This window comes from Globicephala melas, chromosome 16, assembly GCF_963455315.2.
Source record: "Globicephala melas chromosome 16, mGloMel1.2, whole genome shotgun sequence".
Classification (NCBI taxonomy): domain Eukaryota; kingdom Metazoa; phylum Chordata; class Mammalia; order Artiodactyla; family Delphinidae; genus Globicephala; species Globicephala melas.
In genome coordinates this window covers 22151442-22175240 of record NC_083329.1, presented here as the reverse complement: position 1 = coordinate 22175240, position 23799 = coordinate 22151442, and the positions used below count along the sequence as shown (strand labels likewise).

General features: G+C 42.9%; 1 protein-coding gene across 9 annotated transcripts in view; it reads right to left on the bottom strand.

Moving 5' to 3' along the window:
• Nucleotides 1–23799, bottom strand: part of LOC115844941 (VPS10 domain-containing receptor SorCS1) — a 790264-nt gene that overhangs the window by 20372 nt on the left and 746093 nt on the right. For all 9 annotated transcript variants that reach the window (XM_060285969.1, XM_060285968.1, XM_060285966.1 and 6 more), the window contains 4 exons: nucleotides 21185–21308; nucleotides 14617–14729; nucleotides 9768–9899; nucleotides 659–758 (listed from right to left, as the gene is read on the bottom strand). In XM_060285969.1, coding sequence (XP_060141952.1) covers nucleotides 659–758; nucleotides 9768–9899; nucleotides 14617–14729; nucleotides 21185–21308 — 469 coding nt within the window. The remainder of the gene's footprint in view (nucleotides 1–658; nucleotides 759–9767; nucleotides 9900–14616; nucleotides 14730–21184; nucleotides 21309–23799) is intronic.

Genomic DNA, 23799 nt, shown 5'->3' with positions numbered 1-23799 from the left:
TGAAAAAATAAGTACTCAATAAATAGTGTTAATTTATTATTAATATAAAACAATAACATCTATTTCTATATACTTGGGATAACCTGAATTATTATTGACACTTCTATATAGCTTTAGGTTTTAGGTTTAGGTTTAGGTTTTCTCCATCATCTTTTACAGGTGAAGAGACAGAAGTTCAATGATATTAATTCATTTGTAAGATCCTGACCAACGTGGGGTTCAGCTTCTGGCTATGACCCTGGACAGCTCCTAAGTCCCAGCTATTTCTATTGTATGATTTTATCCCAAGACTGAAAGCAAGAAAATTCTTTGTAACATGAATGATTTAAAAATAAAGTTTTGCAGAAAGACCAGAAAAAAGTTATTTGTAAGGTTAACTTTATTTTCAAGATTTCTGTAAGATGAAGTATGCTATCATTTGAGGGGTCTTTTAGTGATTCACTGATGGTTTTTGCCAGGGACTAAGTGGGAAAATCCCCTTATTCTGTTGCCTTTTGGGTCCCCATTAAGGCAAAAATGCCCGGCAAGGGAACCTCCAAAGACTGATGCCCTATTTCTGATTAGCAGTGGCACCATTTAGACTTGTTTTGCTGAAACAACAAATTGGGATCCCCTCTGCTAGAGCCACTAGCCAGAACCCAGGGACAGGAACACTGACCTGCTGTTAAGTGAGCCGCGTGGACAAGGACTTGGACTCCAGGCTTCAGCTCAAAGTGCACGGAGTTCAGGTTGAGCTTGTGAATCAGCAGCTCTGATATCTGAAAGAAGAAGTGTCAGAGTGAGTGCTACCCAAACTGTCACACCAACTATATACAAGCGTGCTGAGCAATATTCACTGCACTGGCCAAGGCATCCCAATATGATATGTGAATGATATGAGTTTATATGATTTTGAGTTTTTAGTCCACAATTTGCTGACAGAATTATTTTCTAAGCATGACTTGACTTTACATCCGAATTGTTACAAAATAGGACAAACTATTCGTAAATCAGATATTTCTACTCTTATAAAATTATCCTGTTACCAGCTTGGAGAAATCACCCCTGGTTTTCTGAGAGGGCATTTGTTAGACACAAGGATTTAAAAGAAGTAAATATATACAATTTACAAATTCTGGTGAGATTCATATCCCTTTATTTCCTCCTTGATAGTGGCCTCTACCTTATTCCTTTCTTTGCTTCCCTTCTCTCCCACAAAACATACCATGTGGCTTTCCCAGAATGGCTATTTCATGGATATTTATAGATGATAAATATTGTTCTGCTAAAATAGTAAATTATATATTTGCAACAAAGTGTAAGTCACAACTTAATGCATTGGCTGACTCCTGTTTCGTGCTTATGAACCTAAAACCACTCCTTAGGCTGACACACGTGTACTGGGTAGACGGATGGAATTCTGGGCCATGAAATAACCCCAACAAGGGACAAAGGACCTTGTTTTGGGTAGTAACAGCATAAGGTAAGGTTTTCTAGACAAGGTAAAATGCTGTTCACGTGTTTAAAGTAGAAAACCAGCTCAATTTGCTCTGTTTCATTCACCCTTTCGAGTCATTTGTGGAAAGCTATCAGACAAAACCACACTCCTATTATCTGGTCTCCTTGCCTCATTTTTAACATTCTAATCACAGTGTAGTATTTTATTCATATGCAATTTAAGTCTGGTTAGATGCTTTCTGAACATCTAGTTAAATTCTTAAATTATTTTTCCTTTTATATTTATTAAGTTTCACTTAGTCTACTGAGTTGCCAAAATGACAGCTTTGGTCCTTTAATCAATTAAGCAGGGCCTGATGGCTTTGTTTTCAAGCACAGAGTCTCCTGCAGAGGCCCCTGTCCAGTAATGGAACCGAACTGCCCTGCAGATGAACTTCTTTGCTTAACAGGAACTTGGGATGTCTGTCAGTGACCCGTGGATGAGCACCTGGGATCCAGTTCAAGTTCAGCCTCTCAAATGTTTCCACTTGGCAAACCACGCAGAAGAACAAGGTTGTGATAAACTTATTTTGAAAACAACTTTATTCTCTCTCTATAAGCTACTCTTTCTCCTGGGTACTGAGAAGCTTCCAAAATGTTCCAGGTTTACAGGAAGAGTGGATTTCTAACACGGACTGTGTAGAATGGTTTTCCTTTGTGTCCTGTAAAGTATTACAATGTACAAGTTCCTATTCTATCTTATTCTTATCATTCAATTGGCAAGGCCTTTCTAAGAATCTGACAGTGGATTTTTTTTTTTTTTTTTTTTGCGGTACGCGGGCCTCTCACTGCTGTGGCCTCTCCCGTTGTGGAGCACAGGCTCCGGACACGCAGGCCCAGCGGCCATGGCTCACGGGCCCAGCCGCTCCGCAGCATGTGGGATCTTCCCGGACCGGGACACGAACCCGCGTCCCCTGCATCGGCAGGCGGACTCTCAACCACTGCGCCACCAGGGAAGCCTGACAGTGGATTTTTTAGTAGAGGTTATCAGAAAGGTTTTGGCTATGAAATAAACATATACACACAGAAATGTGTGTATATATGTGTGAAATATATATAATTAAGTATGCATGAAATTCATATGTTTATATACATACGCATACATGTGTGCACATACATACATACTTATATTTGGAGAAAAAAATATTTTAACTCAAATAGGAAAAACTTAGCAGAAGTAATTAAGGAACTATCCTGGTTTGCAGAGTCCATCACGTAGACAGAAGGGGACTATGTATTTGCATGAGAAAGGCTTCTTTCTTTCAACCAGCTGAAGTGATATTTTTCTTCTCCCTGAGGATGTTTCTTCAATACTTTGTGGGAAAGAACTTATGCACAGAAACAAAACTAAATAAAATGTACACTGCTTACAAGAATAATCTCAGTTAGGACCATAGATTTCTCTACTCAAATGAGTACGAAACTGTTGACAGATTTTGACATTACTTTAAATGTTTTCCACCCCATCTGCAGAAATGTTTATTCTGTATTGTTTTCATCAGTTCATGAGTTGTTATATACGTTTGTACATATATCATCTATGCATTGAACACTTTGTATGGGCAAAGTTGCATATTTCTTACTATTTTTTTCTAACACAACACATCTCAGGTGTTAGTGTTGCTATCTCCATTGAAAGGAACATGGAGCTTAGAGGACATTGCTAAGTTTACCCAGTTAATATTTGAAGAATTGAGATGAGAATTCAGTTTTGCTCGATTCCTAATCTTAGGACATTTCCATGAAAAACATTTTCCTTGAGCCAGCTGACAAAGACGCAAAAGATATTTGGAAGGAGGTCCAGCTGAGCAGATTTAGGAGATAAAAAATTGCAGCATTTCATTAATTATGCTTCTATCTCTCATCCAACTGTGAAGCGCACAACTTAAAACACCAGTCCCGTGTCAGTTGACCAATATGAGCTACAGGCAATTCCTAACCTCAGCCTCAGGAATGCCACACTCTGTTCACCAGTTAATACAATTTATAATGTTTAGGAGAGTCTTTGGCTATGAAAGGAGCAGAATAAACTGCGACTATAGAACAGTGTGGTGACAGCCTAAATGGAAAGCACGCAAGTTTGCATGATAAAGACTCAAGTGAAATAATGTGTAATTGCTGGGAGATCGGTCCTCCTAAAGCAAGTTGAATCTATTCATTTTTCTTTTTCTGTCCAAAGTGTGTAGTCTTAGCAAATTTCATTTATCCTTTGTGCTAGCATCCCTCTTCTGCTGCTCTCCATTTTCTGTTCTCTAATCATGACCAAAGAAACAACATATTATTCTTAGTATCTGCCTATTTGGTGGAATATGCCTATGATTCAAATGCAACCCACTCTTCGTTTAAACTACCACTTAAAAAGACAGTGGGAACTCAATAAAAATACTTGGAAAGACACCATCAAAAGGGTGTAGTGGAAGGGACCTGGTAGAGGGAAAATACCAATTCTCTTCCTCATCTTCTTCACGAAGTATGATGTTTAAGTGTGGTAATCAAAATAGGTTAGGTCAGGCTGAGGTAACAATGCTAAAATTTTGGGGACTTGAAACAAAGGAAGTATATTTCTTGCTTACACTCCATATCCACTGCAGGTAGGCAATGATGCTGGGCTCATTATAGTCACACAGAGACAAAGGCTGGTAGATCAGCCCCCTCAACTGTACACAACACCGTAGGAGGGAAAAAGCATTCTTAAGGTTCTGTAACTGGCATTTGAATACTTCAGCTTGGAAGTGACACTTGTCACTTCTGCTCCCACCTCATTGGCCAGAATTAGTCACATGGTTCTGTCTACAGAAGAGACTCATGGGTACAACCCTACTGGTACCCAGAAGTGGTGAGCTAGAGATGTTTAGTCAACAGAAGGGATGGTTACCATGCAAAGAACACATTCAACATCTAAACAATGTTTAATGAGACCAGTAGAGGAAAACAGACTCTCAGATCATTAGAATGGAGTGTCAAACATTGAAACACAAAGAAAGAGAAGTTTAAGGACAACACAGCAGTTGGTAATTTATGAAACAGGAAACCCAAAGAAGTGGTACAAAGTGAAACTACAGATTCAAAATGGGCTTTGCCAGATTTATCCATGGCAAAGCTACATTGGGCCAAACAACGAATGCTTATCTCTGAAGCTGGGAGGAGGGATGCAAACCCTACTGAACATAAGTAGCATTCTGGTGCCATGTTTAGAGGGAGACTTGCTTGGGATGACCTTGCAACTGACCCAGTCAGTCAATCCTGATCATGTTAAGTTATGAAGGCCCCCTCAAAGAGTAGTTGAATGATATTACTTTTGGAATCAACAGAGAAAGATCTTTCTCAATTCATATAGCATGACTTCTGGAATAAAACTTGGAGTAAGCAATGGAGCCAAACATGAATTCTATTTAAAAATTCTCTGTTTTGTTAGCACGACAGAATCAGTTTGATTAAAGTGCCTAAGAAGTTTTTCCTGGATGACATAATGAAGAAATAATTCGTCCATATTCACTCCTTTCCCTTGGACTCTCCAACACCAGCTCTAAGCTTCTCTTTTTGTCCTTTTGCCATATTCCTTTGGCTCAACTCTTACCTACTCTTTCAATTACAGTTTCCTGTTTTAGTGACCTTGTGAACTCCAAAATATTTCTTCAATTCCTCGCTTTAAAAAATCTGAACAGGGCAGACTGAGTATAAAGAAAATAGTCTGAGATGATTTATTACATTTCATAATGAATCTTTAATTTCTAAAAATGTTGCCAATAGACTGCTCCATTTCCAGAGGCACCTTTCCTTTCCCTGTCTTTTGGATTCTGCATCTGTCAAATGTACATGGTAACACAAACAACCGAAGAGGAAATTCCTTGTTGGTGGTTGACATTTTGTCCTTAGTCTTTTTGTTCCTTTTAAATGCGCTCACGCCCTTTAAGGATTCAGCAAGACAACACCATGTAGGCTCCCTATCTCCTCAGCACAGCATCACACCCAGAGCATGATGGTCCTTCCTCCTTCCAGGAGAGGCAGATACAAATCTGAGGACTCAGAGAGATGCCTGGGAGTACAGTGGTGGAGGGGGTATGGTTTGCTCCACACCTGAGCAGCTGGCTTCAGGGTAGCCCTATCCCTGATGAGGCCAGCTAAGGGCAAGTGAGACTTTTCTCACTCTCTGGAGATGTGAAGTAAAGAGTGATGGAACCCTCCCAGACAGGTCACTTGATTAACCCAGCCCAATGTTATCCGGATAACAAGGTCAAGTACTTCTCACTGTGAGGAATTTTCAATTTATTTCACAGACAAGCTGGCTCCAACTAAGCCAGCATCTCTCCTCGCCTGGGAACATTATTAGAGGAAGCTGAGGGAGGAGAGCCCAGAGCCCTTTGCTGGGGCCCTGCCCTCACAGTCTTCAGGGTCCATCTGGTCAGGGTGCCACTCATTCCCCTGCTGGGAGTTCTGTGCAGTATCTTTACAAGAAAGGGGCCAGAGTATTAACAGGGGGGATAAAGTCAGCTCTTCCCAAGTTCCATCTGGGATTCAGAGTGCAGCCTTTAAAGGAGTGGGGTCCTTTCTGTTGTTTGGTTTTATTTTGCATTCAGTTGAAATTTCTATGTAATTTATGACAGAGGAAGTCCGTTGCTTTTGCCTGCCTCCCGTTCCTTCTCCTTCCCCCACATTTTTCTTTAAGGAACCATATCCTTATTTATTCTTTGCCCATTTGGTTTAGGAAGGGCTCCCTAAACTCCTGATCCAGGGAGGGTATAAAACATTGAGTTGTCACTAATGGAGCTCTAGTCTTCTGATTACCAGGCTAGTTAAGACATGCTCACTTCAGCCAAGTTGAGTCAGTGAGAATTATCACCCTGGGCTCTTGGGGTGCACTCAGGGGAGAGGCAATGTCTTTTGAATGGGACTGATAAGATGACTAAATAAAAGACTGGGGCTTCCTGTGGCCATTCTTGTCTTCCTATGTGTTGGCTTCATTCTCAGGCAGACTTCCCATGTGGTAGCAACGAAAAGAGATGGAGAAAGAGGGAGAGAGGAAGACAGGGGAGTAATCTGGTGACGCTTCCTCTCTGAGTTCATCCACGCCTGAACTGTATCCTTGGACTTCCCAACTAAAGAAGCTCATGACTTCGCCTTTTCCCCTTAAATTTGTTTGAATAGAATATATGTTCACTGCATCAGGAAAAAAACCCTGCAAAAACCCAAAGCAAAACATCTCTTGTTCATTTCCGGGTACAATAGGCTTGGTATCTTGGGGGGCCCGCAGAAGTCAAGTGGTACCCAAAGACACATCTGCAGCGTGGCAGAGCAAGGGGACTGCTAGGCTTGAGAGTTAGTTGCAGAAACAGAACCAGAAACTCATTTTCCTTGAAGAGTTGTGTCTCCTCAGGCAATTCACAGCTCCCTGTTGGGGCCTGAAGTTCTTCATTTTAGAGTGACTGAGTCAGAGAGAAAGATTAAAGGACCCCTCTTAGGACAAAACCTGTAGGATTCCTGTGGGCAGCCCCTATTTTGTTGGTTCTCGACACAAGGCTTAATTTGTATGTTGATTTCATAACTGCACTTATTAATCGGGGTAGTGATACTCTCCACAAGACACTGATTTCTTATGTACTTGGTTTGGCATTTGTTTGGTCACTGTATTTAGTTTGAGTTCTGGGTAAGGCTGCTACACTGGCAATTCCCTTAACCAGAGTTACAATCTCTCACTTGGTACTCTGTTTTCCCTTAATGCCATCCATCGGCATGATAACTTAGATGAGTCATCCTCCCTCGAGTTTACTCATTCATGCATGTTCTTTCTGTTTCCTGTTGTCCTTGTTCTCTTGTGCAATTTCATTCATTAATCTTTTTCTCCTTATTGTCACCATCCTCTTTCTTCCAATACATGTCCTGGACAATACTAGTCTTTAATACTCTTACTTTTCTTTCTTTCTTTTTTTTTTTTTTGCATTTCTCATATACTCTCCTCCTATCACAAAATGTCCATAAATGTAACCAACATCTATTTACCACTTACTGAGTATCTACTATAGGTCAAGGGCTTTGCTGTATCATTTCTTTAATGACCTCTCAAACACCTTCTGAGATGGGTATTATAGATTATGTGATTTGGGCTGAATTACTTAACTTTTCTGAATATTTGTCCTCTATAGGATATACACAATGAATACAAGAGATGAAGCTAGAAACCTGGTTTATGTTTCTCCAAACCTGTGGTCTTTCTAATAAAATGTCTGCACTCCCTACATGTGTACCAAATGTTAAGTCCCACAGCTTTCACACAAGCCAAGCCAGCTGCCTTTAGATCTCCAATTAAATGGCTCATCAATACCTGATACCAGGCTGCCTCAGGGACAATTACTCAGGTCTCCGAGAGTGTTCCTGGAGGAGCCACTCAGACAAGACCGAATAAAGAGAAAGAAGAACTCTAGGGAAAATAGACAGTCAAAGCAAGATACACAAGTAAACCAAGTTTCAGAGAACACACTCCTCTTCTTCCCACATTTCCTCTCAAGGAAACATCTAGAAAATGTATTTTAGAGAAAAAATGAAAAGTATGAGAAATAGGGATGCACAGATGATGTGGTAACTGGGAAATTAGCTGCTTTAAAACTGGACTCTTCCATATCGAGAAGACTATATTCTGGATTTCATGCACAATCCGTAAGATTTCCAGGGGAGGAATAATTATAAGCATCCCTACGTACATGCCTTGGATAGCGATCTACCTCCCCTCTAGGTCTCATGAGCAGTGTGGTGATAAGAAATAATCCATTCTTCCTCCCACTGAATTGCAGGTGCAGAGAATAATTTGTCAAATACAGTGGGAAGTCTAGAGCTAGGGCTGAGCAAAGTCAGATGTAGGTCTGATGGGTTCCCTGCTGCCCGACCCCTAACTACAGTTCACTAGGAGATGGGGTTCAGTGGGGCTTTCCTTGACAGCCCAGTTATTCAATTACTTGCACATGGAAAACAATAAAGAGGTGAGTCTTTTGCCAAGTGAAAAAGCGGCAGTTAAAAGGCGGGTGTGCCCACAGGTAGGCCAGCCTATAATTTGGGGTTGTTAATAAGGCTATTATAGGAGGTTCTCAAACCATCTTGGAGACTAGAGATCATGGGACTAGATTATAGATTTATTCTAAGTAAATTGAAAAGCTCCAAGTACTGGAAGGGAGAAAGCCAATATTTACTTAGTGTCTGAGAGGAATCCTATTTTTTTTTTTTTTTTTTTTTTTTTTGTGGCAGTACGCAGGCCTCGCACTGTTGTGGCCTCTCCCGTTGCGGAGCACAGGCTCCGGACGCGCAGGCTCGGCGGCCATGGCTCACGGATCCAGCCGCTCCACGGCATGTGGGATTTTCCCGGACCGGGGCACGAACCCGTGTCCCCTGCATAGGCAGGTGGACTCTTAACCACTGTGCCACCAGGGAAGCCCCAGGAATCCTATTTTTAATCTATCTGCCAGAAAGAATTGAGAAACCAAAATCATGTAGTTTTTAACAGGAGAACCAGACCAAGACTGATCATTTTAACTGAATGGGTGAAGAATAAGAACAACAATAACATCATCATAGTAATAATCTTCACTATAGACATTGGATAATCTTTTGAAGTTAAAAGGAAGGAAGGGAGGAAAAAAGACCTAAGGGAGCAGAAGAGAGAGAAACAGACACACACACACACACAAACACACACACACACACAGACACCCTAATACTTCAGAGGTGGTGGAGATGAGGAGAGAGTAGACCCCACGTAGCCAGGAGAGGTGCTTGGAGCCAATATCACTCATTTATTATAAGCTCAAATCAGGTCATCTTAGTATGGTGGGGATTCATGATTTGTATGAAAGTTGTACCTTTTTAAAAAGATACATCATTTGATTCTGATGGTACTCCTATGATGTAAGTGTGTGAGGTAAGATATAAATGGATTTGACTTCTATGTCTTGTGTAGCCTCTTGCTTTTTCCCCCCACCTAATATCTTGGCCAGTTTGTCACATCAGTACACAAAGATTTATCTCATTCATCGTAGACACTGTAGAGTATCCCACAGCGTGGGATAGACTCTGAGTGATTTAGCCACTGATGACAATACACACTCTTCCACATATTTTTTGGTGAAGCTGTAGTTAAATCACCAGATTATGTTCCTCAGCAGAGGACAGGAAAGTGGAAGACTCCACAAACAGCTGGCACCCTCGCTCCCACGTGGAGATTCCCCAGAACTGCTGTCGTGGTCAGACACTAGCAGGGTTGTGGCTCAGACTGCTGGGAGAAGCTGAAATGTCACCTGAGGACTCACCTGCTCCAGGTCCTCGGCTGACCTTTTGTTTTCTCCTGTGGGATCCTGATAGGGCAAGACAAAGAGCTCGGCAGCGGTGGGTAAGCCAGGGAGCACCGCCACCAAGATGTGCTGGCCCGGAACCGCGGTGGCCTGAGGGAGAGACACAGAGGCGCATGTGAGTCCTGCAGGAAAGCTGATGAGAAGGGACCAAGTGTTCAGCAGAGAGTTGGGGGGGGGGAAGAAGACACAAAGGTGTGGAGGTAGGGTGGGAAAGTAGGGTCCCGGGTGCACCAGTTGGGGAGGGATGTGAGAGACACCACTGGGTACAAGTCAGACTCTGAGGTCTGGTCCTAGCTCCATCCCCGTGAGACCTGAAACACTTTGCATCTCCTCAAGTTAAAAAGTGGGAATAATAGCAGTACCTGTCTTGTATAAGTAAGTGGACCTTGCCAGTGAGAAGGCCGTCACTTACTGAGCTTTATCTTCTGCCCCTCATGCCTTAACACTTTCTAACCTAGCTTCCTTCTTCCGCAAAGCATTAGAGCTATTCTCCAGACTGACCAGGCATACCTCCAACACCTAACCTAACCCCAGACCACAGCCCCCAGGCGTCTGCTGAGTTCTCCACAGCGTCAGACCCTGATGACCATCCCGTTCCAGGAAGCACTCTCAGCCCTTCACTCTGCTGCACGGAATCTTCTATTAAAATCATAGATATCACTCACTCAAGAACTTCCTCTTTCCTGAGCCCACTCTCTAGATGGTTCTAGAATCCACGGCTAAAATCCCGGCTTCTCTCTCCAGGGGCCAAGTCAGAACGTCATTTGGTTGTTTTATGAGAACTTCTCATATTCACCCCGGAAATCTTCATTCTGCACGTGGATGACCAGAGCCACTCCTTTCCCAGATACCCTAGCTGGGAGCCTTATCTCGTGTCCAGCACCACACTCTCCTTTCCATGTCCTATCTAATCAGTCTATGAGACCTTGACAAGTCACCCTCCACACGAACGATCCTACTGGTTCCTTCCTGTTTAAATGCCCCCCCGTTAATATAATTCAGCCTTTACACTTTCTCCCTTCAAGTTTTACAACAGCCTTCGCATCTCCAGGAGACAGGCTACTACTTCCAGATTTATCTTCCTACAGTCCAAAGCAGATTGTGTTTCCATGTCCAAATTCATGCACAAATTTCCACTGCCAACTGGGTTAAATATCTATTCAAAGCCTGCAATATGGTCCCACCTTTCCTTCCTACACTAATTACCCACAACTCATAATGTCATCTTACGCTTAGCCAAATAGACTCACGTACAATTTCTCAGTATTCCAGCCTTTTCTTGCAAATGTTTTTGTGCATGCCATCTCCCCCAGAATGTCTTTTCTATACATTTGCTGCTAGAACATTACTTCTCCTTCATGAGCCCTCGTAAAGTTCACTTATTTCAGAGTATTTTTCATGATTTCCCAATTAGATGATTGTTGGTTTCTGAAATCTACATTTATATTTTTTTCAAAGTAGCAGGAAATTCCATTTATTGGGTCCTTACCATGTGTCTGGCATTGTGCTAAGCAACTTCTTAATATAATGTAATGCGACACCCCACAGCGACTCTTTGGAGCAAGTGTTATTATGCCTCTCTGTACAGGTGAAGACAGATCACGGGTTGGGAGTCTTCAGGAAGCTGGCTCTGAGTTTAGTGCGTAGGGTGTTTATTAGGGGACATTCTTGGAATCAACATCTATGGGAGTGAAGGCCAGGAAGCAGGAATGGACAGAGGGAGAAGCTGAGCTGTGAAAAAGGCCAACAACAGCCTCAGAAGATCCTGTAAGGAGTGAGAATGGCCCTTCAGATTTGTCTGAGGTTGAGCTGAGTGGCCAGGCCTTTATACAACCGCGTCATTGGACATGAGCCACTCCAAAAGGGACATGACATGGGGAAGGCCGCTGAAGCCTCTGCCCACAGCACTCCCAGCAGCTAAGATAACAGTCTTTCCCTGAATGGGGATCTGGGAGGGGCATCCCTATTTCTGCTACAGGACAGACAGTAGATGGAGGAAAGTTCAACACTGGCTCAGGGTCATCTAGGTAGTGAGTGGTGACACTTAGTTTGAAACCTTGGTCGGACCATAATGCCTCTGTCCTGAACCAGCGCTCTCCTGCCTTCCTTCTCCTGACACTTATCACAAAGCAACTCCTATCCCGGCTGATACCATACTGTTTTACGGCCGTCCTAGATTTTTTTTTTGTGTGTGTGTGTGTTACGCGGGCCTCTCACTGTTGTGGCCTCTCCCGTTGTGGAGCACAGGCTCAGTGGCCATGGCTCACGGGTCCAGCCACTCCGCGGCATGTGGGATCTTCCCGGACCGGGGCACGAACCCGTGTCTCCTGCATCGGCAAGCGGACTCTCAACCACTGCGCCACCAGGGAAGCCCCATCCTAGATTTTAAACTCAAAGCTTATGTCTAAACCATCCTCGTTATCAACAAAACTGTTTACTGAATGACATTCAATTAAAGATTCCATTGCAAAATGTCAAAAGAAAAATCCCAACCGATGAGGAAAATGCAGTCGATTTTATATCAAATTCTGTTACAGAATGAATAGGAAGAAAACTATAAATAAGTTGACTGCCGGCTGTACCTCTTATAGAGCTTATTAGGGGACACTTGGCAATAGGGTACTTCAGAACTTAAAGAAGTGGCCAAGTGTAATTACTGATCTCAAAGATAGGGTGGAGCGCTGGGAACCAGGGCTGGCTCAGCTGCCTCTTAGGAGTGGGTAACAAAGGAGCCTTTAAAGCTCCCTCCACCCCATCACCCCTTATCCTGAGGGATGTTGAGCCAACCTGTCTGTTCTCCATTTAGCTGATTATGCTATGCAGTGGCCTAGAAATATTAATGAGCAGTCATTTCTAGCCTACTGGACAGCTGGTGGAAAGGTGGAGGCCCAGGGCATCTGATCCCTAGACAATTAATAGGAAGAGAAATCAGCCTGGAAAACATCACTGCTGAGCTAATGCCTGGTTGATAAACCACCTGGGGGTGTTGGATAGCTGCCTCGGAGACCTACAGGGACACGGATCTCTAGAATGCCGTAGACTGAAGGAGGTGAGCTGTGGGTTCACTGAAGGGTGTAAGTCATCTCTCTCGGCCAGCAGAGGAGAGAAACCAGTTGTCACACCAGGGACAAACAGCTCCAAAGGAAAAAGGGCCTGTTCCAGTTGGGCCTGTGGTCTGGTAGCTGCAGCCCCTGGTGGCCATAATGTTTAGCCACCAATAACGTCATGGATGCTGAGTCATTAAGAAAGATAAAGGTGAGATGGCATTTACCCAGAGGCACAGAAGACAACTCTTCTCCACCCCACTATTCCACTTATTCCTGTCTCTCTAAGTAAAAAGACAAAGGATAGCAGCAGAGTGGAGCGGTAATCAAGATTCAAACCTTGATGGTCTGACTCCAGAGCCTGATTTTAAACTATACAGCATCGGGCAAGTTATCTGCCTCTAAATTCAGTTTTCTCACTTGTAAAGTGGGAATAATTATTCTATCTACATCATAAGCTAGGGGTTTTGTGATTAAATGTGTTTAAAAATGCAAAACACTGAGGAGAGTTTCTGGAATATTGTAAGTGCTAAATAAATATCAACAAAGATAATGGTATGAATACGGAGAAGGCCAGCTCTTTGCCAAAAGGCTGGATGCGAGATCTGTTTTCTGAGCAGGGGTTACCTGAATGCCTTTGTCTCTCCTTATCCCTTTGGGTCAGGAGACACCATGTGTTGGGTGCAGGAAAGAATGTATAACTAATCCTAAATTGACTTTTCTTTCGTGCTAAGAATAGACTTTAGGGAAAAGTCATCTCTGATTTTCTGGGTTTGTGCAATAAATCGAAGCAGCTCCGCGAGCAGATATCCCATTCCTCTGACTGTTCGTGGAAGTGGAGTATGCAGGGGGCAATGTGCCTAGGAGGGTGTCTGGTCAAATTGTAGGTGACCTTTGCTCAGAGAGGGATGAACCACACCACCTTGTTACTCTCCCAGGAACCGGATGAGGCTACGCTTCACATGTGAAAACCCAGACACGGGATTCAGATCCTTCACTTCAGTTTTGTAGCTCTGACACTTATTAGCTGTGAGGCTTTAGACAAGTTATTTAACTTCTCTGAACCTCAACTGCCTAATCTGCAAATGAAGACAATAATACTTTCTCTTTTTTTAAGCATCTTTTAGGTCTCCCCCACTTTTTTTTTTTTGGCCATGCTACATGGCTTGCAGGATCTCAGTTCCCCAACCAGGAAACGAACCTGGGCCATGTAAGTGAAAGAGCTGAATCCTAACCATTAGACCACCAGGGAACTCCCAATAATACTTTCCTCTTGGGGCTGTCGTGGGAGAGAAATGCCATTAAAAGAACTGGGACATAGTAAGATGACTACCCTCCTGTGCTGAGGGTTCACTGTGCTGTTGTGCTGGACATTCGTGAAGCTGGAACCCAGGCTGCTCTTACCAGCTGTATCCGTGCTGTGCCAGTACGGTGCACGGGAGCTGTTTTTACATGTGCCAATGGCTAATCATGAACTCTGCCACGTGACTGTCACATATTTCCAGGGTCGTCGTCTCTAAGCAGAACAAGCGTTTCACAAGGGGTAAGGACCCCCTGATTACTCAATTTAATTTCCCCCCATAGCACCTGTGACGTGTCTGCACACATGGGGCTCAGTTTTGCAGGTATCAGACAGATGATACCCACTTCCCCTGGCCTCCGGCTCTTTCCTGCCATTTATTTGAGCAAGGGTCCCCTCTCCATGAAGCTCGGTAAAGACAGAGAGGAAAAGGGTCTGGGCCAGAGGTGTTGTTTGCACTCACCTCCACCAGGGACTTTTTGATGACTCGGCTGATGTCTCTCCTCCACTCAGGGATGTCCGGGTTGTAGTCGTCCAGGTTTGGAGAAAAGGACAGGCGAAGAGATCGGAATTCCTCTGGAAATACAACAGTAGGGGGATTACTATAAGTCAGATAGGTCTCTCAAGAAGTCTGTTGTACTTCATATTTTATGCAAAGCCCTAATGGAGGGTCCTTTTCCTTCATACTCAACAGAGAGACCTTACTACAAGGCAAGTTCAATATCCCATCCCTCTTACCTCTCAGCTCCTCTTCCAGACCAGAGCCCTGGTCTGTGGCCCATGCTTAGCTCCACAGCCTTGTGCATTGTTCCCAGTTCTAGCCCCTGCACTCCTGGACACTAATTGTGCACACCTGAAGTGCCCTGACAGCATCGCAGGTTTATGTCTCTGGGCCTTTTTGCACACGCTGCCCCTTGCCTAGAATGCCCCATCCTTCTCACCTTCTATGCACACAACATTCAAGCTCTAGTTCAAGCATTTACTGACTGAATAATCTCCCCCACCATATTTTGATTTTCTTTCTTCTGGTACAACTGTGTTGGGCACATACCTTCATTATCATTACATCATAATAATTATTATATGATTATATAATTATAGTCATCATTGTAGTCATTCTACTGCTAAATTCTGTTTGTATGGAAGTTTCATTTAAAGGAATTTTCAGGTCTTTAATTCAAGAGTTTTGTTAGTTGGCACAGTAGCCCCTGAGTTAACCTTGGGCATCCAGGAAGTAGATGGAATTATAAAAGCAAGGATTTTGTGCAGAAATAAAAGAATTCTCTTGTCTGTAAGAGAATATGGGGAGGAAGTCAGAGGAGCTTGAAGCACCGCCAGACCGTGATGCATACATAACACTTAGTGCAAGAGCGGGAGGAAGGTTCAGCGAGGCTGATGGGAAGTCCACGAGCCAAGGTCAGCCAGAGGAGCCCCACGTCCCAGGAATGGGTTCGCCCTAGTATTCCTGCCGCACTCAGTCACTGGCTGGCTGGCATGGCCTTGGCCCTAGCATGATGATGAGTTTCAGAGCACAGCCCTGGGGGGTCTTAGCACAGGGTATACTCAGATCACATCGCTCCCCTGAAATCTGCTGGAGGCTCCACATTGCATTTTGAATAAGATTCCGATTCATATCATGGCCTTCATAGTCTCACACAATCCACTGCCAACCTTCCCTCCTGTCTTATGTCCCTTAGGCTGCCCTGCACTCCACGACCCCGTCCTTCCCTGTGTTCCTCAATATGCCGTGTTCCTTCCCATGTTAGCACACCTCCAAGTCCCAGATGACAGCCTTCTCGACTCCTTTTCAGCCTTCAGTCTCTCCTGGGAGAAACCCCTCCCACCAGCAATCTCAGGTATCCTCCCTTTCACCAACTCTAACACCTTTCACCATATGACCCTATTTGTCTTCTTTATTCTTCTTGCCTTTAAAATTATTTTGTTTTGGGGGGTAAGTGGGGGAGGGACAAATTGGGAGATTGGGATTGACCTACACAAACTACTATATATACAACAGATAATTAATAAGGACCTACTGTCTGGCACAGGGAACTTTACTCAATATTCTGTAATGACCGATATGGGAAAAGAATCTAAAAAAGAGTGGAGATATATATATATATATATAAAATTGATTCACTTTGCTGTACACCTGAAACTAACACAACACTGTAAATCAACTATACTCCAATAAAAATATAAATAAATAAATAATTTGTTTTTTTTACTGTCTGTCTCCCACAAAAGAATATTAGTTCAATGAGGACGAGGGCACTGTGTTCCTGGCCCTTTGGGACAGTGCCCAGTTCATGTTAGATCTTCAATGACTAGGAGTCATTTAATTAATAAGTTTGTTGAATAAATAAATGCATAAATATCAGTGGAGGCTCTCTGTAATTTATGCATTTTACTATTCAACTAACATTTCTTTCTTGTTTTAGGCATGTTATGGTGTTTCACGAGGGGTTTAGCAACATCGGCAATGCCGATGACACGTTCAGGAAACACAAAAACCCACTCGTGCGTTTCCTAACACTGCTAAAGATTTATTAGGCGCAGGCACTGAAGACTCTTACATGATCAGGCCTGTACTTATGGCAGTCAGCTTACTCCAAACATGTATTTTTCAAAGTTTGACTATTTTATGAGTCACTGGCCACCTAGGTGAATATCCCCATTTCAGTTCTGATGGAGAAGAATGAAACGCATACTAATTAGTAGTACGGTAAATGGCAGCCCAAGGAATCACCCACTGAGTCCTAACTTTTCACTTTGAAGATGTATGTGTATGTCGTTTTCACTTTCCCCAAGCCTCTTAACCAAACTGTGGAGACTTCACCTCAAAAGAAGATATTTATCTTAATAAAAAGACACAAATGAGAAAAATGGTGCAGCTCCCTTTGTAATCCCTTAGCATGCTAAACAGCAGTGCAGAGAAATGTTATGCCTAAGTTTATTCAACAAATAGGGGATGCGTATGGGAGGACTGAAAAGGGTAAACACCAGTAATATATGTATTTTTTGCAGCTGCTGAGAGATGAAGTCTGTACATTTACATTTTATTTTTTGTATTGAAAGGCAAACCTGAGCCCTGAAGCAAATTAAGGAAAACCATGCAAACTAAATTTTCTTGTCTCCAGTCTCTTGTGTGGCTTTGGGCAGACAATCTTTCCTCTGTCAACTTCCCAAATATGATACCTCCTTCAGTCTGACCATAATGGTCTTAACTTTCCCCTCAGCTTAATTAAACTTTAGACAGGTTTCTTCGGGAATTCAGGCTCTGACCTCCCTTTTCTTAGGGCATCTACTTTAGAAACTTGCAATTGTAAATTCTTCCTCTGCACCTTTGAGATGTAAATCTTCTGCAATCCAGGAATGCCTTTCTCAAGGACCTGGAAGCCCTCTCTGAAATGACATACAGATGGCCAACAAACACATGAAAAGATGCTCAACATCACTAATTAACAGAGAAATGCAAATCAAAACCACAATGAGGTATCACCTCACACTGGTCAGAATGACCACCATCAAAAAATCTACAAACAATAAATGCTGCAGAGGGTACGGAGAAAAGGGAGCCCTCCTGCACTGTTGGTGGGAATGTAAATTAATACAGCCACTATGGAGAACAGTAAGGAGGTTCCTTAAAAAACTAAAAATAGAACTACCATACAAGCCAGCAATCCCACTACTGGGTATATACCCTGAGAAAACTATAACTCTAAAAGATAGGGGCTTCCCTGGTGGCGCAGTGGTTGAGAGTCCGTCTGCCGATGCAGGGGACATGGGTTCGTGCCCGGTCCAGGAAGATCCCACATGCTGTGGAGCGGCTGGGCCTGTGAGCCATGGAGGCTGAGCGTGCGCGTCCGGAGCCTGTGCTCCGCAACGGGAGAGGCCACAACAGTGACAGGCCCGCGTACCGCAAAAAAAAAAAAAAAGAGATACATGTACCACAATGTTCATTGCAGCACTATTTACAATCGCCAGGACGTGGAAGAAACCTAAATGTCCATCGACAGATGAACCAACAAAGAAGATGTGGAATATTACTCAGCCATAAAAAGGAATGAAATTCAGTTATTTGTAATGAGGTGGATGGACCTAGAGTCTGTCATACCGAGTGAAGAGTCAGAAAGAGAAAAACAAATACCAGATGCTACCGCACATATGTGGAATCTATAAATACGGTACTAATGAACCTTTATTCCTACAGGGCAGGAATAAAGATGCAGATGTAGAGAATGGACTTGAGGACACAGGGTGGGAAGGGGAAGCTGGGACGAAGTGAGAGAGTAGCATTGACATCTATATACACTACCAAATACAAAATGGATGGCCAGTGGGAAGCTGCTGCATAGCACAGGGAGATCAGCTCGATGCTTTGTGACCACCTAGAGGGGTGGGATAGGGAGGGTGGGAGGGACACATAAGAGGGAGGGGATATGGGGATCTATGTATACATATAGCTGATTCACTTTGTTGTACTACAGAAACTAACACAACATTGTAAAGTAATTATATTCCAATAAAGATATATATATATATATATATATATATATATATATATATATATATAAAGAAAGGAAAGATAGCACCCCTGCCTCTGGGAGGGTAGGAGCCTAAGTTCCCTAAGCACCAATTAGCAAACACCTGTGGCTTAACCACACTGATAATCCCCTCCCCGCAGAGTCCTTTAGCTTATCCCAGAGTTTAAAACTATTCCTGCCATTTGTTTCTGTTGAATTCAATCTTGCCTGTTTAACACCCTGTGATGCAATTTTCCTTTAATAGGTCATGCCTGTCCTTAGAATTTTCTAGTTATATATATGAAACTCTGGACAATCCACCTGACTGAAGATGAATGAAGGATGTTGGATGGCTCAGGAATTTGGTTAGAGGAGGGAGAGACCACTCTCCCTGCTCAAACTTTTAGTTAAGAAATGCTTTTTAATGAAGAGAACCCATATGATGGAGAATGACCCACTCTCGATGATGCCTTTAGAAGGATTTTAGGAAGAGGAAGAACTAAGCACAGCAAGGGATAGAAGGTTTCCATGAAACTAGATTCAGAGTTATACTTACCAGATTATTCAGATTATATTTATCCCCATATTTTGTCACTTGTATAACAGGGGTAATCATAGCATATTTCTCATAAGTCTGTTCAGAGGATTCAATAAAACAGATCATATATATCAAATGCTTAGAACAGATGCTGATAAAGGATCCATCAACATTAATTTCTACCACTACCATCATCATCATTATTATTATCATTAGATCTGTTACTGAATAGCAGAATGACTTTAAGCCAGTAGTTTCCCATTTTGGGGCCACAATTTCCTAACTGTGAAATAATGGATTGGACTAGGTAAGTCCAAAGACCTTCTAGATTTAAAGTTCTGTCTGTGGTTCGAATGAGGAGATAGCTGTTGGACTAATGGGTCAGTGTCCATTAGTGACACTGGTGAAATCCAGGAGGGAGAGACGAAAGAGAGCATCCGATGGAAAAGACATGAGAGCCAAACATGTAGGGTAATTTCGGAGCATGGGCCCTGGGTCTAGAAGGGGTGGGCTGGAAGCTCAGCTCCACCACTTACTAGCTGGGGCAAGTTATTTACCTCTCTGAAAAAAATGAGAGTAATAATATTGGCTACCTTGCACTACGATTGTTATGAGAATTAAATGCATTTCCAGAGCGTAGAAAGGAGATGGAGAGGAAAGAGAAACAAAAGCTCTCCTCCATTAGGGCCACCTGGCTAAGAGGTCGCCTCACTGATGGGACCTTGTAGGAAAACCACAGCCCTGGTTTACTTTCACTTACTGTTGGGGCTTATCAAGTCTCTTCAGGAAGGGGAGAGGGAGGAAACATTACGTAATCTAACAGGCAGCCATGCAAGAGGAAGAGTGTCCTCAGACACATTCAAAGTTGCTTACAAATTACTTTCTGAATTTGAAGGTCAAGTTAGCAAGATGAGAAACGAAAAACAGAACCTGCATCAGAATCAATTAACTCTGGAACTGGAACAATTGATATTGTTTGGACCACGAGCTAGTGTGTGTCTCTGTCTCTGTCTCTCCATCCCTCTCAACCTCTGTCTCACCTTCCCTCCCTCCCTCCCCTGAGCCTCTCTCTTGCCCTCTCTCTGCACAGCATTTATTTCCCCATCTATCTCCTTTTAAATTCCTGCTTTTTAAATTTTAATTTTCCGGGATGCATTAGTACCGCTTTCATGTTAACAACAAAAGTTCATATTTTTACCATCTACTAAAGCACCTAGTGCAGATCCATCTGACTATCTTTCTATGCAGAAAAAAATTAGCAAAATGAGATCAATTTGTATAAACTGTTTTCCACCAAGGTTTCCACCTTTTCCATTTCAGTAAATTTTCACTCCATGTAACATCTTGACCACATTCAATTTCCCCAATTGGTTACCACATTGTTCTGTACAGCTGTTTGTTCAAACTAATATCTAGTCTACAATGATGCACATGTGCTTGTTATGACCCTTTCTTCACTTTTAGACTAGCAGAGTGTTTTATAAAGGATACATATTTGCAGAAGAGCTTTTCAGAGCATTTAGACATTGGCAGGTTCTTCTTAATGATCAAGACTCTTGAAGTTGAACTTTAAAAATAAAAGCCTCAATATTAACCTCTTTTTTTTATAATAGGTTTTAGCTCTTTGAATACCACCAAAATACCAAATGGAATGAATCAGCCTTACACATAATGAAACTCACTCTTCTCTACCTAAGGGAGGTGGGCGTACAGTCGTTCTATGGGCACCAAAGCCAGTTTGAAAAAAAAAGCAATAAACCCTCTTGCGGTTTTGTGACCACTATGTTGCTGGTGAACCGTATCTTCCCCAGAGGAGGAGATGAGCCTTGACTCAGCTCTTTCTCAACCACTACCCTCTGTTCCCTGGGAAGATTCATAGCGAGGATGGCTTCCGGCACCAAGGTACCAAAGCACCTCATCAGAGGGATGGATGAGGGCAGTGATGGATCAGCAGACAGACCACTCACCGTACACTGCGATGGTCTTCGTGTCCTGCAGGATGGCATTCCCAGCTGAGACTTGCACTGTGATGGTGTTCATCCCTTCAGAAGTAAACTTGAATGATATGCTTCCCTCCAAGGTGATCAGGGGCTAAAACAAATGAGGCCACAGAGTGAAGGGACAGCTGTTCAATTACAGATGAGATAGGCACCAGCTCTGAGCCACTGACAAGCTCTTTAAATTAGCGGAAGCTCTTTCTGGGGCATTCCATGTGACTAACTCCACCTATGCCTCCCCATCACCTCAAGTTCAGGCCAGAAAGGGACTATTAGAGACATGATGCCAAGAAACTCTACTCATTCTTTGTGAATTTGACACCTCCTTTCTGCTATCATCCTGATTCAGGGCTGGGGAGATCCATAGGTCTTACTTGCTGGTGGGACATATCTCTCTTTGTTGATAACCTACTTGTATCAAGCAAATCCCTTAATCTGAGGCAATATTAAAGAGGGGGTTCATATTAATCCAGATTTAAGCAGTAGTCACTGAAAGTCTACAAGGTGCCAGTGCTCCTCTAAAGGGTGTACTATGTATATAAAATTACAGTGGAACACAGCAACTACAGACACCAAACTACACTAGTTAGACAGATGTGGCCTTGTGCGGCTCGGCTTCCTCTGAGAAGCCGTATCAGCAGTTTCCTGGAAGGAGCTGCTATGGAAACATGTACTAATTGGACAGTGGTTTGCGGACTCAAAAAAGAAAAAGAAAGACTTGGAGCAGTGCCTGTAATGCAATTAGATACCGGGGTCCTAGAGGAAAAAGATTATTAGCCTACTGACCTCCCTCGACTAACTCCCCACAAACATTTCATTCCTGTCTTTCCTTAATTAATTTACAAATCAAAATTCATTTAACTCCCTGTGTAGCAGAGGGTAGACTAAAGCCCAGCATAAAAATTCTACTTGAGTCTGGGCTCTATATCCAATGCAACCCAACTACAGGCAGTTTCAGAACCCAGGCAAGGGGGAAAACACATGCTCAAAGTCTGAAAGTTCTTAACATACAAGCTATGCATGGAAGATTGGAGTGAACTTACCCACCACCTTCAGAGGCAGTGAAAAAGCAGTGACTCAAGGGGCCGTGTATATGGCTGAAAGAAGTTGGAAACTTCTGTCTGAGGAAAGGAAAACCCTTAGAAATCTGAGCCATGTGGCTGACAGGGTCTTGGGGCTCTGGCCGGGTGTCAGGCCTGAGCCTCGGAGGTGGGAGAGCCGAGCTCAGGACACTGGACCACCAGAGACCTCCTGGCTCCACGTAACATCAGTTGGTGAGAGCTCTCCAAGAGATCTCTGTCTCACTGCTAAGACCCAGCTCCACTCAATGACCAGCAAGCTCCAGTGCTGGACATCCCATACTAAACAACTAGCTAGACAGGAACACAACCCCATCCATTAGCAGAGAGGCTGTCTAAAATCATACTAAGTTCACAGACACCGCAAAACACACCACCAGATGCAGTCCTGCCCACCAGAAAGACAAGATACAGCCTCATCCACCAGAACACAGGCACCAGTCCCCTCCACCAGGAAGCCTACACAACCCACTGAACCAAGCTTAGCCACTGGGGGCAGACACCAAAAACAACGGGAAATATGAACCTGAAGCCTGATAAAAGGAGACCCCAAACACAGTAAGTTACGCAAAATGAATAAACAGAAAAACGCAGCAGATAAAGGAGCAAAGTAAAAACCCACTAGAACAAACAAATGAAGAGGAAATAGGCAGTCTACCTGAAAAAGAAGTCAGAGTAATGATAGTAAACATGATCCAAAATCTTGGAAAAGAATGGAGAAAATAAAAGAAACGTTTAACAAGGACCAAGAAGAACTAAAGAGCAAACGAACAATGATGAATAACACAATAAATGAAATTAAAAATTGTCTAGAAGGAATCAATAGCAGAATAACTGAGGCAGAACAGATAAGTGACCTGGAGGATAAAATCGTGGAAATAACTACTGCGGAGCAGAATAAAGAAAAAGAATGAAAAGATTGAGGACAGTCTCAGAGACCTCTGGGACAACACTAAATGCACCAACATTCGAATTATAGGGGTTCCAGAAGAAGAAGAGAAAAAAAAGGGTATGAGAAAGTATTTGAAGAGATTATAGTCGAAAACGTCCCTAATATGGGAAAGAAAATAGTCGATGAACTCCAGAAGTACAGAGAGTCCTATATAGAATAAATCCAAGGAGAAACACGCCAAGACACATATTAATCAAACTATCAAAAATTAAATACAAAGAAAAAATACTGAAAGCAGCAAGGGAAGAGCAACATAAAACATACAAGGGAATCACCATAAGGTTAACAGCTGACCTTTCAGCAGAAACTCTGCAAGCCAGAAGGGAGTGGCAGGACATATTTAAAGTGATGAAAGGTAAAAACCTACAAACAACATTACTCTACCCAGTAAGGATGTCATTCAGATTCGAGAGAGAAATTAAAACCTTTACAGACAAGCAAAAGCTAAGAGAATTCAGCACCAACAAACCAGCTTTACAACAAATGCTAAAGGAACTTCTCTGGGAAGGAAACACAAGAGAAGGAAAAGACCTATAATAACAAACCCAAAACAA